The 20,300-nt window shown below is 35.7% G+C and overlaps 1 protein-coding gene and 1 long non-coding RNA gene across 3 annotated transcripts in view; one reads left to right on the forward strand and one right to left on the reverse strand.

The window, feature by feature from the left end:
* SVEP1 (sushi, von Willebrand factor type A, EGF and pentraxin domain containing 1) overlaps nt 1-20,300 on the forward strand; it is a 317,149-nt gene that overhangs the window by 222,644 nt on the left and 74,205 nt on the right. The window contains 10 exon segments of the mRNA XM_021001765.2: nt 282-406; nt 5,134-5,257; nt 6,079-6,249; nt 7,011-7,184; nt 8,498-8,617; nt 10,135-10,311; nt 10,978-11,062; nt 11,560-11,751; nt 12,709-12,876; nt 18,163-18,835. Coding sequence (XP_020857424.1) covers nt 282-406; nt 5,134-5,257; nt 6,079-6,249; nt 7,011-7,184; nt 8,498-8,617; nt 10,135-10,311; nt 10,978-11,062; nt 11,560-11,751; nt 12,709-12,876; nt 18,163-18,835 — 2,009 coding nt within the window.
* The window catches only part of LOC144456835 (uncharacterized), a 301,200-nt gene that overhangs the window by 48,314 nt on the left and 232,586 nt on the right, over nt 1-20,300 (reverse strand). The gene's annotated exons all lie outside the window — the stretch shown is intronic.

A 20,300-nucleotide genomic window follows, 5' to 3' on the forward strand; every position in this document is an offset into this window, starting at 1 on the left:
ATTTTACAGATAAAATTGTATTTATCAATAAAATATAATTTATTTTACTCAAAAGATTCTATGGTATCATTTATATGTAAAGGCATAGAAGGGTAGTAATCTGTGTCAATGAGGATTGTGCCTGTGGAATTGTTTAAGTAAAAAAAAAACAAAACCAGATATTATTTACATAGATTATGCTGTCATTGAATTAACATTCAAGGAATATTTCCAAAGCCTATCAAAACAATTCAAAGTCTATACAGAAACATTTTTCCCCTTCTCTCTTTTTCTCACCTTAGGAGGTGGTGCACTAGTTCTTGGGCAAGAGCAAGACAAAAGGGGAGAAGGATTCAACCCAGCTGAGTCATTTGTGGGCTCTATAAGCCAGCTCAACATTTGGGACTATGTCCTGGCTCCAGATCAGGTGCATTTCATTTTCACCATATGGTAGGAATATGACACAACAGAGAAAAAAAGTCATGGAAATTTCCATTGCCTAAGTCCCAATGCATTGCATTGGTTATGAAGCAGAATTCATCTTTAAATTCATGTTCATGTTCTGGCCAGCTGGGTGATCACAGCCTAATTTCATCCAGAAGTATCTATAAGGTCAAATCTCATTTTTGGTTTCATGAAAGTATTACTGATCGCACTGTATCCGATAACTGTATATAGCCAGAATGACAGAACTAGAAAGAGATTTAGAGATTACCTGGTCTAAATCCTCATCGAGGCAGTGTGGTAGGGTAAGAAAAGTCCTGTAAGGAGTGTGCTATATTTTAATCCAATAGTCCTGGGTTTGAATTCCATTTGGGCCTTTTATTACCTTATTCCTCATCTGTAAAATGCTAGATGATTTCCAAGGTCCCTTCCACTTCTAAATCGAATTGAATCAGTGATTTTGTTTTTAATCTCATCTCCAGCAATTATTAGCTGTTTGACTTTTAGCAAGTTGACTAGACACTGTAATCCTCAGTTTAGGAAGGAAGGATAAGAAGAAGGAAGGAAGGAAGAAAGAAAGAAAGATTGAGAAGGGGAGGGAAGAAGAAAGAAAAAAAAGAAGGAAGAGAGAAAGGAAGGGAAGGAAGGGAAGGAGGAAGGAAGGAAAGAAGGAAAGAAAGATAATAATATTTGTATTATGTCCTTCATAGGCTTATCATGTGGAAAATGCTTTGTAAGCCTTAAAGGACTATATGAATATGAGCTTTACTGCTAATGAGTCCCCAAGAGGTTACGTGATTAAGCCAAGATTGCAAAGCTAATTAATGGCAGAGTCTGGCCTAAAACACTGATCTACTAACTCTCAATTCATTACTCATTCCATTGCTGCTGACATTTCCTACAAATATCTATACTGTGGTCTCTGCTACATAGTTATTGTTACTGATTAGTTATTTTCAAAGTATATGACCATTGGCCATACTACACATATAAAGTAGGGGGGAAAAAGTATCCTTAAAATGGAAGGCATTAACAGTAGGTAGTTCTTGAGCTGAGTCTTGATGGAAACCAGGGATCCCAAGAGAAAGAAATGAGGAGGGAAGAAATTCTAGGTGTAGGGGGCAGCCAAGACAAAGGTTAGGAGTTGGAGCATCTGGTGTGAGAAATAAGAAGTGAGGCCAGTATGGGTGGATAGCAGAATATCTGAAGGGTAGTGAAATACAAACGAGTGGTAAGAAGGAGAAAGATTGTGGAGCACTTTAAATGGCAAAAAAAAGGAGTTGATATTGATCCCAAGGTAACAGGGAGGCACTGGAGTTTACTGAGTAGAACGGTGACATGGTCAGACCTGCACTCTAGCACAATCACTTTGGTGGCTATGTGATGGATAAATTGGAGTGGGCAGAGACTTAAGGCAGGGAGACACATTAGGAGGCTATTGGAATAGTCTAGGCAAGAGGTTATAAGGACCTGAACTAGTGTGGTGGTTTTGTGTGTGAGTAGGGGGAAATGTATGCACAAGATGTTGTGGAGATGGAAATGGTGAGATTTGGCAACTGCCTGGATGTGTTAGGTAAGGTAGAGTGAGAAATCAAGGATGTCACTGAGATTTTGAAACTGGATTACTAGGATTGTATTCCCCTCAACAGTAATAGGGGCATTCATAATTGGGGTTGAAGTTTGGAAAGGAAGAAAAGTTCTTTTTTAGATATGTTTGCTTTGAAATGCCTCTAGGACATCCAGTTCAAAATATTTGCAAGCAATTGGTAATGCAGAACTGTGTCTTGGGATACATACGTATACATTCATACATAGTGCATATATAGATATTTCATGTGCATAGAGATGATCATTGAACCCATGGTTGCTGAGGAGTTTATCAAGTAACTCAGCATATACCAAAAAAAAGAGAAAAAGGTCCAAGAGACAGTCCATGGTTAAGCTATGGTTAGAGGACATGGTAGGGATGATGATCCAGCAAAGAATACAGAGGAGTGGTCAGACAGGTAGGAGTGGCAAGAAAGACCAAGAAAGACCAAGAAAGAATGGTGTCATTAAAAACCCAGAGAAGAGAGAGTATCCAGGAGGAGGTGGTCAGTGGTATCAAATGCAACAGAGAGGTCAGTGAGGATGAGGACTGAAAATAGGTCTTTAGATTTGGCAAATACAAAATCATTAGTTACTTTGGAAAAAGTAGTTTCAGTCAAGTGGTGATTTGGGAGGCCAGATTTTGGAGAGCTTAGAAGACAGTGAGAGGAAAGAACATGGGGGCACAAAATTTAAACTGCTTTTTCAAGGAGTTTAGTTGAGAAGAGGAAGAGAACTAACAGGGATGGTAGGACTAAGGAAGGTTTTTTAAGGAAGCAGAAGACACACAGGGAAGAAACCTGTATATGGAGAGAAGTTGAAGATTAGAGAATGGGAATTAAATTAGGGCTGCTGAGAATGGTAGGATGAGAATGGGACCAAAGGTCCATGTAGAAGATCTGACTTTGATGTAAAGAGCCACCTCTTCATCAGAGACTGGGAGTAAAGAAGATGATGTCAGGGAGGTATAAATGAAAAGAGAAGAAGAGGGAGATCAGGGCAAATGGGCCTTGTTTTTCATGGTAAATTATGAGGAGAGGTCCTCAGCTAAGAGGGTGGGGGACAGGGTGCTATGGCAGCTAAGGAGAAAATGTAGAACCATTGTGGTCATTAAGACAGAGAATCAATTAGGGAGTATAAGAATTCCCTTTCTGCAGTGATGACCTGTTGAGATTAAATAAAATAAATTTATTTTGGACTCAAACAGCATGATTGTATGACCTCCTCCAGGAAAAAATGTAGAATTTTATAGTTGGGCTTAAATAATCACTTCAAAAAGTGAATGTTGAAAACTAAAAATAAATTAAGTAATTAAAAAATAATCAACTTCATAGTTATAAAATGGAGAGGGGAAATGATTATAGAATAACTGCAAAAGGATCTGGGATTTTAGGAGGCTCAAGCTAAATTTCAGTCGACATTGCAAGATGGTAGCCAAAAATCTAATGCTGTCATAGACTGCATTAAGGGGATATAATGCCCATAGCATAGGACATAGTATTCACACTATACTGTTCTCTGCTAGAAGTGTATCTGGAATATTTTATTCCGTTCTGGTCATAATATTTTAGGAAGGAAGTTGCCAAACTGTGGGATTTCCAGAAAAGGAGAAATAAGACAGTGGAAATTCTGAAGGCCAAAATATATGAGGATAGTTGAAGGAACTAGGGTTGGTTACCCTGGAGAAGAAAAGACTTCTCCAAAGGCACAGAGAACATAAATATCTTCATACATCTGAAGGATGTTTACAGGGAAGAGAGATTAAACTTGTTTTTGTAGAATTCAGAATATCCTTTGTTCTACCCTAGTTCTACCCACCCAGGAGCAATGCATGGAAGTTATAAAGGGGTCATTTAAATTTTATATAAAGAAAAAATTGCTAATAATTAGTTATTGAAAATGGAATCGGGTGCCTTGGTGGGTATTGGGGTCCCCTCACTGGAAGTCTTCTAACAAATGGCTTATGACCATTTGTTGCATATGTTTTAGAAAGAATTCTTGTACAGGTATAGGTTGGCCTCTGATATTCCTTCCAACTTTGTACTTCTATCAATCTGGCCATTCCTTTAGTTGGCAGTCAAAAGACCTGCATTTTAGTACCAGCTCTGTCATTCATCATTGAATTATAAAACTGCAGAACTTAAGAGGACCTTAGCAATCATCTTTATAAATGAGGAAGCTGAAAAGAATCAATTGGCCATATGACCACAAATAAATTACTTCCTCCTTCTGGATCTTCTCATTTGAGGCAGCTAGGGACATGAAGACCTGAACAGTGGACTAAGAATGAGGAAGAATTGTATTCAAATCTTGCCCTAGCTGTGTGACCCTAACAAGTCACTTAACCATGCACAGCTTCAGTTTTCTCATAAAATAGGGATGATAATAATAGCGCTTATCTTACAGAGTTGTTGTATGAATCAAATGAAATAATATATGTAAAGCACTTAGTAAAAAATAAAGATCTATATAATTATTAGGTGTTATTTGTAAAATGGGAAACTGTATCTGATGATCTTTAAACTTCCTTCCACTTTGAAATTCTGCGATATGATTTTTGACACTCAGAAACTATAATAAAGATAACCTACAGCCTACAACTGCAAGGATCACGTATTTTCACCAATGTGGGTCCAACCTCGGGCACAATTGTGACAAGGCAGAGTTTATCTTTGCGTCCCCTATCACAGTCTTTTTCCTCCTTTAGTGATATTCTTTAGTTTCCTCTTTCTAGCTACTAGTATATTTTACCTTCATCCTGTTATCAATATCTGTTGTCATTTTTGTTTAAAGTTCATTCATACTATAAATTACTGATATGAATTAATGGCTCACCCCTCCCAGGGACATTTGAACTTTGGCCTTGAATAAATCTTTAAAACAAAGAATTAAATTTCTAATCATGGAATTGTAATCAGCAGAGTCTGGAGGAGGAGAAGGAGGCATGTAGGGCCAACTATCCTTATTGGTTATCATGTGAATGTTACCTACATCTCCATCTAGTCATAATGTCAATCCTATGAACATGTCCTTGAGTTTTCAATGAGACAAGTTCTTATCTTCCATATTTGGATCTGAATGAACAAAAGAGAGCATATTTAAATGTATCTATTGAACTTTCAGGTGAAATCTTTGGCTACTTCTTGTCCAGAAGGACTCAGTAAAGGAAATGTGTTGGCCTGGCCGGACTTCCTATCAGGAGTTGTTGGAAAAGTGAAGATTGATTCCAAGAGCATATTCTGTTCTGGTTAGAATTTCTTTTGTATGTTTGAGTTTAAAGTGATCTTAAAATATACCGGTTACATTCTTGAGAGAATTACTTAGATAAATGAATTTTATTCAGTTTTATTTGAATTGAATTTTAATCAACAATTTCCTCCCAACAAACTCTTTGCCAGAACTGCTAAGAGCTGAAATTCCTGTTATGTTATTTTTGTGTGTGTCTGTGTGTGTGTCCATCCTTTGATGGGAGGTCTAATGAGCAATTAAATGGCAACATAAAGGAGAATGAAAAGGGAGGAGAAAGAAAAGCATAAGATCTGAATAATCAACTAGGTAATCAGAATCTGAACAATCAAATGTTTTCTTCACAAAATTGAATGTTTAAGTAGTATCTCCTTCAACATCCTGGAATGAATTATATTGACAATGAGAAAATTATTTCTCCATTCCTAAAATTCCAGACACTGTATAAAAATTTAAGTCTTCCTGTACTGAATAGCTAAATGAATTCAAATGGCTTATTGATTCAAATAGAGGATTGTGCTAGTAATTTGATTTTTTTATCTTTCATTTCATTAAAATTCAAGATTGTATTTCTCATTGTTAAAACTGTTTTTTCCTTCAACGTCTTGTTAAAACAAAATAATCTGAAACCTTTGTCAAAGCAAAATAGTTTTAACTTTGCTCCTCTCCTCCCCTTTCAGAAAGCCAAGGAACTTAGCATATTCATAAAAGCAGAATGTGTTTAGTGTTCAAATATACATGCGCAATTAACACTCCATATGTTGGATTCATGCTGCAACCATGTTTCTCAAAACCGTCTGTTCCCATGTATTCTATCTCCAGATTGTCCATCGTTAGACAGATATGTACCTCATCTGCGGACCTTAACAGCAGATTTAAAACCAGGCTCTAAAGTCAGTCTTTCCTGTGATGCGGGTTTCCAGATAGTCGGGGATGCTGTTCAGTACTGCCTGAATCAGGGACAATGGACTCAACCACTGCCACACTGTGAAAGTGAGCTCTCTTTGTCAATGATGTTGTTAGGACTCACGAAAAGAAGAGGTACCTCCTCAGCCCTTTTCAAGGAAATGATTTGTTAATAATTCCATAACCTTGGACAAATCATTTCTCCTTACTAGACCTCAACTTCCTCATCCATAAAATGAGAATGTTAGATTAGATCGTTCACATCTCATTCTGATTCTGTGGTTCCTGTAGCCTAATGATATGGGGAATAAAAGAAAGAAATGGAAATAGCTAGGAATGAAGAGGGAACTAGCAAATATAGCTAGGACTCATGTATGTAATGATTGTAATGATTTACAAAACTAGGTATTGGCAGGACCAGGTACTGGAACTCATGTTTTTTAACGTGGGCACCGATGATCTTTTTACTTAATATCTATTATTAAATATACTAAATACTAAAAAGTTAACTATATCCAAATCCCTACTGTTATGCACAAAATGCATTCAAAATTCTATAAATCATGAAATTTCATGAAAAATCAAAGAAAATCTGAACAGAAAATATAGACAAGTCATGTTAAATGGTATTTAGGCCTTGTGCTTTATTTTCATTTAGGCTACTTTCTGAATTTCAGTAGCCTCAAAATCCAAAATCAATCATTCTTTTAGGTCCCTGGTATGTGGGAACCCGTGTTTTTTCCAACGTGTGCATTATGTAAGAGAGTTATTCTTTGAACTTTCTTAAAACCCATTTTGATTATATTGGTTTCACTCATTGTGTAGTTATGTTCTTGGCTATGTTGTAGGAATTGGCTGCGGAGTGCCACCACCTTTGGAGAATGGTTTTTATTCTGCCGAGGACTTCTATGCAGGCAGCACAGTCACCTACCAGTGTAACAATGGCTATTATCTGCTGGGCGATTCAAGGATGTTCTGTACAGATAATGGCAGCTGGAATGGCATCTCACCTTCATGCCTTGGTAAAAACTAACCCAAAAGTGTCGACTCAAGCTGAAAATATTGTACTTTGCTTGGTGTAGATCAAAGTTGACAGATTTAGTGCTGCAGGGAACACTGTCATTTTATAGATAAGGAACCTGAGACTTGGAGAGAATAAGAGGTCTGCTCAGGTCATACATATAAAAATGAAAGAATAAAGATTTGAACACAGGTCCTTTGACCCCGAGTCAGGACTCTTTCACTGGACCATGCTTCCTCAACTCAACTTTTGAAATGATCTCAAATATATTTGTATATTGTTGTGACCAGCTCTGTTGGAATCGGTGATCTTTAATGATTACCTAACATTCCAAATACTACCTGGTCTCAGCCTAATTGAGCAAATCTTTAATGATCTCTGTGCCTTCACTTATCCTTCTCTACAATGGGAATATAACGATTGCATTTATATTACCAATACATTATATTTGTAAAATATTTGCAATTTTCAATAATCTATCCTTCACACTGATGCTGGAGTGATTTTCCTAAAGTGATGAGGCTTCCTATTACCTTTAGGGTCAAATATAAACTCCTATTTGGGGGACTTAAAAGTGTTTATAACCCTGACCTCATGCTACCTTTCCAGCCTTATTTTACATCACTTCCCTCGATGCCCTCAAGTCCCATCAAATTGTTTTCCTTGCTCTTCCTCACCCACAACACTCTGATTTTCAGATTCTCTCTGCCTTTGCACTGTTTGTTTTCCTTGCCAGGAATGAACTCACTCCTTACCCCTACCTCTTAGAACCCCTGTTTTCCTTCAAATATTTCCTGGTTCCCACAGCTACAAGGTCTTTTCCCTTAAAATTACCTTGAGCAACCCCAGGGATATTGTCAATTACACTTGTATCTGCCTTGTGTAAGTTTTAGACATACTTACGTCATGTGCATGTTGCGAGAATATAAACTCCTTGAGGGCAGGGACCATTGAACTTTGTTTATGTGCCCAGAACTTGATAAATACTTGTTGAAGGATAGAAATCTTAGATTTCAAAGCTCAAGATAATTGATTAAATAATCAGTAAGAATTGGGAGTTACAATGAGTGGGGAGAAAAGGGAGGGAGGGGGAGAATTTGGAACTCAAATTTTTAATGAATGAATGTGAAAATTGTTTTACATGTAATTAGAAAAAATAAAATATTTTTTTCAAAAAGAATTGAGAATTATAGATATAGTTTTCATTTGGAAGGAAAAAGACAAAAACAGATTTTTTGGATCACCTACAGATTTGTTGATAGTATCCAGTTCTAAGAATGGCTGCTTAGATAAAATGCTGTGCTTGGGTTTTAGATGTCGATGAATGTGCAGTTGGATCAGATTGTGATAAGCATGCTTCCTGCCTTAATACAAATGGGTCCTATATATGTACATGCATCCCACCCTACACAGGAGATGGAAAAAAATGTGCAGGTAATAAGCATTTGCACCACTAGCCATAAAGATCCTGATAAAATTTCCCCTTTTTGCTAACATATATACATGTGTATGGATATACATACATATATGTATATATTTGAAATATATTAACATTTTAATACTGTTCCAGTTATGTTTTGTTTTATGTAATTGATGCTTCCATGAAAATTTTAGTGAATTAAATATTTTTTAAAATCTAATCACATTCTACCCCTAACATTATAATTTTAAGGATTTATTGCCTTCATATATGACTGACCTTCAATTGATAATGGCTCTAAACATTTTCTATAAGCCATTAGTTAATGATCAATAAATATACATTTATGTTCCCAGAGAGGAGTTTACTTTTCAAAGGAATTCTAATTCTAAGCGGAATTCTTTTATGGGTGGGTAGATGTTATATAAATAATTACACCCTACTTTATCTGTTTTGTATATTTGGAGTTTCTTGTATTGATTTTTTTAAAATGAAGCATACCTGTATATATGGGGGGGGGGGGAATGGGAAGAATATTGAGTGTATGTTGTTTATCTAGTGTCATATTTGCCTGATAACCAGTACATTTGATAATTACATAGGGCCATTTTGCACCTTCTTATATGTTCAGTGCTTGTGTGCTTCTCTCATTGACTCTACTAGGAACAAGTTGTATTGAGAAAATCAGTTATGGTCCATTCTCTGTCCCCCAATATATGAAAAAGAAGAAAAAGTAGAGCTTTCTATTTCTTTATCTTTAGTGTTTTTCTAGGAATAAAGGTAATTACTTTTTTTTAAAAAAGTATATTGGAAGCTCTGATGGGATGTTATAAAGAAGCAATAATTGACACTTTTTTTGTTTGTGTCATTTAAGAAAAACAACTCAGCATTCCATTTTAAAATATGTTTTAACCAAATGGATTTTTGGCCCTAAAATGTTTACTTAATACCCTAGTTCTCAGAAGCAAATGTTAACTTAATATCAAGTCACCTTTCACCAACATTATATCATTGCAATTTGGAGACTTTGGTCCTACCAAAGTCTTTCATTAAAGAAAGCAGAGTTGCAAAAAGTTTGGCCTTTTCAAACATGTTTATTTTATTTACTGAATTTTTACTTAAAATACCAAATTAGTAATTAATTATTAGATATATATTTAATTTTAGATATAATTAGTGTAAATATTAGTAATGAAAATGCATGACTTTGCACCATCATGTTTTATAAGATAAGCAAAATATTCCTTTATAGAATCAGAATGATTTTACAGCCTTAAAATCTGGTCTACTTTTTAATAGCTTCTTTCTATAACTAATGGTTATTCAGATAAAATGCTGTGCTTGGGTTTTAGTTGTGGATAAATGTGCAATTGGATCAGATTGTGATAAGCATGCTCAAGATTCTCAAACTGCATGAAGTATCCTCACAAAACTCATGGGTTTTCTTTTTTTCCTGTTTTCAAAACCACATACATATATATACACATACATACATAAGTCTCTATTTAACCAGCCATTTCTTTCTTTCAAGAACCCATAAAATGTCAGGATCCTGGCAAAACAGACAATGGCTATTCGTCTGGGAATATTTATACTGTCGGTGGAGAAGTGACTTTCTCTTGTGAAGAAGGCTATCAACTGATAGGAGTGTCCAAAATTACATGTTTGGAGTCAGGAAAATGGAGTCACCAAATACCATTTTGTGAAGGTATATCTTAGTTAAATTCTTTGTGTTTACTGGGTGCTATATTGGCAGTGATTTAAAGATAATGTGAGATCTTTAAATGTTTTACCAGTATCTTTTGTATTTGATGCTACTGGTGTTATCATTGTTGTTCTTAGTGGGTTCCTGCATTGCAGTTTAATAGATATGTTATCTAGGCCAAGTCATTGCAGCTCTGTGGGCCTCAGTTTACTCATCTGTAAAATGGAAATAGCAATACTCTTACTACTGGCCTAACTCACAGGGCTGTTATGAAAGATGTGCTTTTTAATTTGTAAAGTGTCCTTTTAAATTTGTTATTCTGTATGCAAATTTGTTTTAATTCCCAAATACAACAATGAATTCTCAATCTCATCAATGAGGGACCTGGCTCTATAAGTATAGATCTCAACACACCCATTCCTTCTAATTCTATTCTATTCTTGTCCATAGCTTCACATTATTCCTCCACAGAGAATCTCCCTACTTCTCTAGAGGCCTTCCCTTAGGCCTTTTAGTATCCTCCTGGTACATTCAAAATGTACCCAAATATAATGGTTTAAAAAATTTTATTACTCCCAAATAGCAAAGAAATGTGTTTTTTTAATCTATCTTTAAATGATTTTGGCCAGCTAAACAAATATAGTATTTTTTGTTTCCATTTCCTGGAAGCTGTTTCCTGTGGTGGGCCTGTTGTTCCAGAGAACTGTGGTATTGAGGGATCAACATTTACCTATGGTAATAAAGTGATTTACAGGTAGGAGTCTGATTGTGATGAAAACAATTTGCAAGAATTTTTTATAATGTGCTGATGAGGTAGTAATCATTGAATACAAAGGGAGTGTGTAGTTCCAAAGGTGAGATAGAATAACAAAGAATTAAGTGAATTGCATATTCAGTTTTTAAAAATAATTAAACTACCAATAAATCACATAGGATACAACCAGTGAAAGATTATTTGGAGTCAGTAATTATGTCTATAAAATGACTTCCTACAGTTTTTATGTATTTGTGTATTATCTAATGTTCTTGAAGGATACTAGCAAAGTGGAATTGGAAAAAATAAGAAAGAAAGAAAAAGAGGAAGGAAAGAAGGATGGAAAAGAAAGAGAGAGAAAGGAAGGAAGGAAAGAAAGAAAAGAAAAGAAAAGAAAAAAGAAAAGAAAAGAAAAGAAAAGAAAAGAAAAGAAAAGAAAAGAAAAGAAAAGAAAGAAAACAGAATGTGCCTATGGATTTTTCTTTTCTCTTCTATAGGTGTAATAAAGGATACAAACTGGTTGGCGAAAAAGAATCATTTTGCCTTGCTAATGGTGCTTGGAGTCATTCTCCTCCCACGTGTGAATTAGTGAAATGCCCTAGTCCACAGGACATAATAAATGGAAAATATGTACTAAATGGGTTAACTTATCTTTCTACTACAATCTATTCATGTAATAGTGGATACAGGTAAAAATCATTGGATACCTATCAAGCTTCCTTTATAGTTACTTATATATGTTTCTTAACAGAACTACTGGAATTTCCCAAATAATAATAACTCACATCTCTATAGGCGTTTAGAGTTTACAAAGTGGTTAACAAGTCTGTAGTAGTTACTGTTATTGCATTCAGTAGTAATTGCAATTATTACTGAAGTCAGTAGTTATTGCAGGTATTATTTTACAGGTGAGTAAACGAGGCTCAAAGATATTAGGAACTCTCCCAAAGTCAATCAAATAATCAATGTCAGAGCCTGGGTTTGTCAGCTTAACTCTCCCATCTGCAAATCCAGAGCTTTTTCTACTCCTGAAATGTATGAGGAGGGAAAGAAATTCATGCACATACACAAATCAAACCCCATCAAAAAATACATCATAAATAAAATAAAGATAATAAAAAAGATGATAGTTTATGATGTGGGATGTGTCCCAGTCAGTCTTGATGCCCATTACTGGGCACCCTTCTCTAAGGACAAGAAATTGAGAATGAGTTCAGCTGGCACAATTCAGATATATAGCTCAAGGCTGGATCTGACCACCACTTTCAACATCACTTTTATTCTTCTCATTGTAGAGCAGCATATGTCATGTCCTTAAGCCCCTCCCCTCCAGATACCTACAAATAAGGCCATGCACCACAAGGATGGTACAAGAAGGGAAAGACTCAGGAACAAACACTATGGTGCCATCTTTCATCTAAGACAAATATTCTCACTTTTTCTCACCAGCATACATAAGCCCAGATAAACTGCCATCCTTCTATTATCAAGCTCACTTGATGGAAGTTCTACTTTCAATTGTATTTTTTGTATGAAGACATTTTTTTTGGTATTAAAATTCCTCATTTTGTTTCATTTCCTTCTGATCCCAACTGTCCTATTCCAAGGCTAGCTAATCAATGTTATGCTGTGATTGTTTCTTTTAGCTTACAGGGCTCTTCAGTTATAGAATGTGAAGCTACGGGAAACTGGAATGCAGCACCCCCTGTGTGTGAGCTTGTCTTCTGTGGAGACCCTCCAGCCATCAAAGATGCCATCACTGAAGGGAATAATTTTACATTTGGAAACACTATAACTTATAAGTGCAAAGAAGGGTATGTAAATTCAAAGGAACAGAGCAAAGAAAAAGTAAATTGAGCTGAACAATAACTGATTATGTTCCTTAAGCATGGGGATTATCAGGGAAAGAACTGACCAGTAACAAGGAGAAAGGGAACTAACAAAACGCTTCCAAAGCTTCATGTCAAATTGCCCTTCAGTTGTAGACTCATGAGTCCAAACACTTTTTCTTTTATAACATCTTATTAGTAAAAGATGGTTTTCTTGGGGGAGTGAGGGGTAATGATTATGACTGAATCATTGCCATGATATTCTCCAGCAACCTTTTAAGTATGTTTTGTTTTCTGGGAATATCAAAGTTAGTAGATGTAATTCTTAGCAACGTGATCATGACAGATTTGAAATGCTCATGTATGTCTAGTGCCTACTACAGTGTCTGGCACACGGGAAACACTTAACAAATATTTGTGGAATGAATGAATGAATGAAATTTCAAGTTCAGTCGTAAACTAGACAGCAGAGACCCTTACATCTCTCCACTTATGGAATATTAAGATGAACTACAAAAAATTAGGCCAGTCATCTTTACAAGTCTATGGTTTTTTTCTTTCCATAATCTCCCCCACACTCTCTTACTAGAACCATGTGGCACAAGTTGCCCTTGATGACTAATAAGGTTCTATTTCATTATGTTTATATTTAGGACTTATTTCCTATCAATAGATGGTTTGAGATGGCCTGCAAGTTAAATATTATTTCAAATAGGACATCTAGCAATAAAATTGAACAGGTATCCAAGTAAAGCAAATGTGGTAAATAAGATAAGTTACCTTAGATGACCTCATGCAACTCGTACAATACGATATACTAACTTCAAAGAACTAGATAGCTTCTTTCATGTAATGAACACGGAGGATCAGAGATAACCATGAAAATCATGGGTTCATTGGAATTTAGATTTAGAACTGGAAAAGACCTGAGAAATCATCTACTCTACCCCCCTCATTTAACAAATAAGGAAACTAAAGCCCAGAGAGTTGGAATAACTTGCCCAGGGTAGTAGATGGCAAAGCTGAGATTCAAACCCAAGTCTTTTAACACCAAATCCAGCACTCTTTCCAATGTACCATACTGCTTTGGGATTTGTAATCATTATTACCTCTTTATTTATCAGTGTCCCCAACTCTACATTTGGATTCTTTCCCTGCAATATTGTTAGTAATTCTTTTTGAAAACCACTTGAGATCATGTCATATTGCCTCTAGAAAAGGAAGAAGGGAAGAAAATCTATATTCACGTACCTAACTAGAAGGAAAAGTAGAAATAGATGGAAGGAGGTGGCAGCCAAAACCCAGTAGATGGTACCAGTGAGCCAGCTGGTGGCAAAGAGAAATGATAGCACATAATAAAGGAGTCCTAGGGAAATATCAGGGACTGTGCCTTCCATTTCCAAGCCTATGGTACTACACACTCCTTAAAGGCAAAAAGGATTGCATTAAATCATAATGTAATAAGACATTCCTATAGGGAACTGAGGTAATTAGCCACAGGTACTTTACTTTCTAATGATCCAGCTTTATAAAGGGATAGAACTTTGAGAACCTAGATGACTGGGTAATAAACAAGTTTAAAATGCTTCTCAGTCATCTCTTGTCATCATAAGTGAGACCATGGCAGGCTAGTCAATTCATGATGAAATTCTCTAACCAGTTGGCCTCAAGTTCTAAATCTATTCTCCTAAAATTTCTAGTATAAAAGTCTGTATTGTTAATGAAAGTAGGAACTATGCACTGTAGGTACCAGGCAAGAGGGAGTAAAGTTGTGAAAGTTCAGGACACAGATGGGCATTCTTTTCTAAGAAGTCTAGCCTGATTCTGCACAGGCATGGCTTGCTAAGAGGCCTTACTAGCTCTTCTGACCACTGCTGGTGAAAGACCATTAATACCTCATCAACATCATTAAGGAAGATCCTTTTCTTTCTGATTGGTTTAGCAGGAGGACCTGAATCTAGTTTAAATAATTGTTATACCAACCTATTTAAACAAGTTTTTCTTATAAAAAAGGGTTCCTAGGATTCAGCCATTTTTTTTTAGACACCATATTTAAGGCTAGATCCGTAGATGTCCTGACCTTGTTCCTATTTACTCTGAGTTTTGCCCTCTCCGAAGTAGCATTTAGAACCCAGAATCTGTATCAAGTTTGTCTAGTTTGGCCAAAATATGGTTCATGTGTTTTGAATCTTAGACTGATGAGTGCTCAAAGACCATTTCAAATACCTGTAAATTGTTCCTGTTTTCTCATTGTAATGGTACACCAGAACATAACAATAATAATGGTGAAATAATTATTACTAAATCTTTTTTGTTCCTCATATAAGATACTATGTGATAGAAAACTGGCACAGTGGATAGAGCACCAGGCCTGGAGTCAGGAAGACAGTTCAAATCCAGCCTCAGACACTTACTAGCTGTGTGACCCTGAGCAAGTCACTAACCCTTGTTTGCCTCTGTTTCATCACCTGTATAATGAGCTGGAAAAGAAAATTACACTCCAGTATCTTTGTCAAGAAAACCCCAAAAGGGGTCACAAATACTTGGGCATGAGTGAAATGACTCAATAACAATAAAGAAAGAAAACCAAGAATGTAATTTGTTGTTAAGAAAACTGGCATAGCTTGTGAAGTAATGTCTGATTGGTCTGAGGTTTCAGACCAATGAATTATTTCCTTTTTATTTTATTTATTTTTAAGGATTTCCTTTTTAAAGATGCTATGGATACACTACACTTTGTGCACATCCTAAGGGAATTATACTGATAGGGTTTGTTGTTTTTGTTGTTGTCTTGGTGCAAAGTGATGATTTCTTCAATGTGGAGAACTACCAGGGTGGAATCTTCTTCCATTAATGCAACTCATGAGCAATTTATGGGCTTAAAGAGTTCCCTGGGATACTGAGAGGTTAGTTGACTCACTCATCATCACATAGCTGGAGTGTGTCAGAAGCAGGATTTGAACCCAAATCTTCCTATTAAACCTAGCCTTTTATTCACTGTGCCAAGATGCCAATTTCTGCCTTTATAATTAATGAAAATATTTTGGCAAGAACAGAAGCCAACCACTCAAGACAAGTTCTAAACAAGTTCTAATGACAAGAGATCTAATGAAGAGAGGGCTCCTTCCTCATTTTATGTGATTAATCAGATTTCCAATTAGATGGAGTTACTGATTCTTAGCTATGTAGATTCCTGGAACTTACAAAATATGGAGAGATCATCTCAGGCCAGTATATATTTGAATGAAGTAATTTGTTCAGTGATCAATAGAAATATGTGCTTTTTCAAACAACACTGACATGTTCAATGATTTGCTCAGTCACCCAGCCTATGTTTAAGAGGTTTTCCTGGCTTGAAGACTAGCTCTCTATATGCTGTAGCACAACAGCCTCTCATTTAAATAAGAATAATTTTAAATGATACAGAATCTAAAATGTTGGAATATGCCATTTGGGTTTATACAAATATTGTTAAAGTTTTTTCTAACAGCACGGAATAGGATTTAGGTCTGAAGAAAAAATACAAAACAAAGATACTATACAAGAACACGTAAAATGATACGATATATATATTATATGTTTCTAGATTTTTACTCAATAATCTTTTGAAAATAAATTCTAATAGAAAAATGAGAATGATTTTGCAGTTGTAATTTTCAATAATTCATCTGAGAGTTCAGCTGGAAAGATTCATCAGAGACCTGCACGTTGGCTTATTAGATACCTCCTTTTCATGGGCAGAATTTAAAAGAGCAGTGTGATGTATGTTTAAACAGCTGCCTTTTAAAAAGAGTAGATGGAATGAAATCACCTTAGTAATTTGCTGCCTTTGAATACATAACAGTGATCAAAGACTAGTTATTAGTATTTTAAATTATCCAGTAACAAAAAATTTGCATATCTGAAAAGGATCAAAGGAGGGAACCACATTTTCTTTCTATTGATACAATTCTTCAGTTATTATTATTTATCATATCATATTAATTTTGCATAGCATTTATATTTTATATCACTGTGGAAGAGAAAGAAAAGTAGAATTTATAAACTTGAACATGTATTACTAGGAATATTAATAATAATAAGTTATATTTGTATAGTACTTTATAACACCTTGAAAATCCTTTAATATTCTAAATTTGACCATTTGCTGTTACTAGTAATGATGCTAATTTACATTTGTATAGCTATTTACATTTCAAAACTCCCTATTTTCTCAAGTTAACCATTTATTATCAGTTGTGATAATAATAATTTACATTTGTATGGTGTTTTACAGTATTTCAAAACACTTTCACATTTTCTCATTTGATCTTCCCAACAGTTCCATGAGGTAGAAAATGCAGGTATCATTATTTTATAAATGAAAAAAGCTCAGATGGTAAATTATTTGCACAAAGGCATAAGACTACTGATTCATTCAACAAAAATCAAGTCCCTACTATGTGTATATCACTGTCCATGGTGCTGAACTTGTATTAGCTGGGACCCTAAATTTCCTTACCTCTAATGCAGTAGTTCTTTCTACTACATGGTACACTGAAATCAGTGGAAAAAATGATAAAACTAAATGTGTTTAGAGTAAAAATTTTCCATTTATCTCACAGAGTAAATTTACAGCAAGTACTATATTTTATCCCAGTGTTAAAGAAGTACCATGGTAAAGAGCATTATTGTTCAGTCATTTTCAGTCATGTCCAACCCTTCATGACCATATTTGGGGTTCTCTTGGCAAAGATACTAGAGTGGTTTGCCATTTCCTTTCCCAGTTCATTTTACAGATGAGGAAACTGAAACAAATGGGGTTAAGTGATTTGCCCAGAGTCACACAGCTAGTAAGCATCTGAGGCAAGATTTGAATTTGGCTCTAGGCCTGACACTCAGGCAGCTGCCCTGGTAAAAAGCATACTGATTCTGAAAAGAGCATTGACTTTAGAGACAGAGGACTTAGTTTCAAATCCTTCTTCTATTTACTATTTGTGTGATCTAAGGCAAATCTATGGTGTCCTAGCCTGTAAAATGAGGGGGCTGGTTCAGATTTCCTCTGAGGTGTCTCAACTTTTTAGATGTTATTCTATGACATTATTTTAGACAATTTTAATTTAACTTAAAAATAAAATCCATAAACTTAAGGGGGAAATTTTTAGAGGAAAAGTACTGGAGAGTCAGAGAGAAAGAAAATTGATATTTGGTAACTGGAAAAAATTTAAAATACATACAAAGAATGTTTCCAAACCCATACCTGAGATTCATTTCTCTCCTCCTATATCACAGGTATACTCTTGTTGGTACTGAAACCATTGAATGCCTGGCAAGTGGCATATGGAGTGAAAATGATCAGCAGTGCTTAGCTGTTTCCTGCGATGAACCTCCTAGTGTGGAACATGCCTCCCCAGAGACCAGCCACCGCTTATATGGAGATGTTGCTTATTACTACTGTGCAGATGGGTATAGCTTGGCTGGCAACTCCCAGCTGCACTGTAATGCCCAGGGGCAGTGGGTTCCCCTGGAGGGCCAGGCCGTGCCCCACTGTATAGCTGATTTCTGTGAGAAACCCCCAGCTGTCCTATATAGCATCCTGGAATCTGTAAGCAAAGCCAGATTTGCAGCTGGATCCATTGTGAGCTTTAAATGCATGGAAGGCTTTGTCCTGAACACCTCAGCTAAGATTGAGTGTATGCGAGGTGGCCACTGGAAACCCTCTCCCATGTCAATCCAGTGTATCCCAGTTCGGTGTGGAGAACCACCAAGTATCAAGAATGGCTATGCAAGTGGAAGCAACTACAGTTTTGGGGCAGTGGTGGCTTATAGTTGCAACAGGGGATTCTATATCAAAGGAGAGAAGAAGAGTACCTGTGAAGCCACAGGACAGTGGGGTAGCCGCATACCTACCTGCCACCCAGTGTCTTGTAATGAACCACCCAAAATTGAGAATGGATTTGTAGAGGTAAGAGATTGTTTAGTCAGAAATAGCTTAAGTCTATAGATATGGATGCACTTGGTACCCAGATTGTCATGACACAAGTAGGATAGCACTGAACAGTTAATGATTTAGAAAGTAAAGTCATTAAAAAAAAAAAAGGAAGTAAAGTTGCTGGAAACAATAAGCAGTGACTTCTGAGAAAGGATGAATAAAGGGGTTTTTTGGTAATTTACTTTGAAAATAAAGTGTGTATATGTATATACATATAATGTATAATATGTTCACATGTAATATATATTGTCAATAATGATATCCATGACCAAGTATTAAAGCCATGAGCTCAAAGTACAATAGGTTTAATCTTAGTATTGTGCTGGTGCCACAACCTTTAACAATATCATCTACTGTCATTTATCCTAAGATTTTTTTTTTGTGGATGTATCTTAGCCCTACCCTAAAATTTTAATTAGAAAGAACAAATTGAATTTATTGCGGGCATGTCCCAAGAATGTTGGCCAAAAAGCAAACTTCTGTCAAACAAATCTTATTTCATAGAATTCTAGAACTGGGTGACACCTTGAGAGCTTATCTGATCAGCCCCCTATTTTCAGACAGGTAGAGATCTGAACAATTCAGGTCAAATGATTGCCCATTGTTTCCTTTGGAGTTTCCAAGGACAGAGATTTCATAGTCCCTTTCATTAACTCATCCCAGGGTTTTATTCCCATGCTATTCAAATTTCTCCCACTTTGAAATAAGCCCATTTTGTCTTATTCAGTCTTTCAAGCTATTCCCTCGATCAAACCGTTCAAATACTTTGAATTATAAACTCTTTATATTTCCAGGTGTGGACAACTTCAAAATATATAAAAGAAAAATATCTATTGGATGTAAGGTCACCAACTTGCCCAATGAAAAAAACTAGAATTCACCAGGTCCCTGAGACCAAAATATTAATGTTTGAATACTTTTAAACAGTATACTTATTATGCTAAATGTAACTGGTAGGTGTTTAAATACTATATTTAGCTACTCATATACTAATTCAACTTTCAAAAGACATAATGTACCTTTATGTTATCTGTATAATGGTACCTACAGTGTTAATTCTGTAGGTAATAACAAGTTATAAATTTGTGTGTACACACACATGTATGTATGCATGCATGTATTTTTAACCATATCTGTGATTTTATTGATATAGGAATATCCCAGCCAGAACCCCTCTACTAATGCAGATCAACACCTTCTCTTCAACTTTTAGTCTTTGAGGGTAACCTGGGGTATAGACTGAGAAGTTAAGGGTCTTATCTAGGATCACATAGCCATTATGTGCCAGAGGCAGGACTTGAACCTAGGTCTTCCTCATTCTGAGGCCAGTTTTCTATCCCTTATGTTCCATTTCTCTCTCATATGTGTACATACAGGCATATATCCACATATGTATATAGAAATATATGCGTGTATACACATATATAAGCATATATGT

The sequence above is a fragment of the Phascolarctos cinereus genome, unplaced genomic scaffold, assembly GCF_003287225.1.
Source record: "Phascolarctos cinereus isolate Bilbo 61053 unplaced genomic scaffold, phaCin_HiC Scaffold_4;HRSCAF=312, whole genome shotgun sequence".
Taxonomy (NCBI): Eukaryota; Metazoa; Chordata; class Mammalia; order Diprotodontia; family Phascolarctidae; genus Phascolarctos; species Phascolarctos cinereus.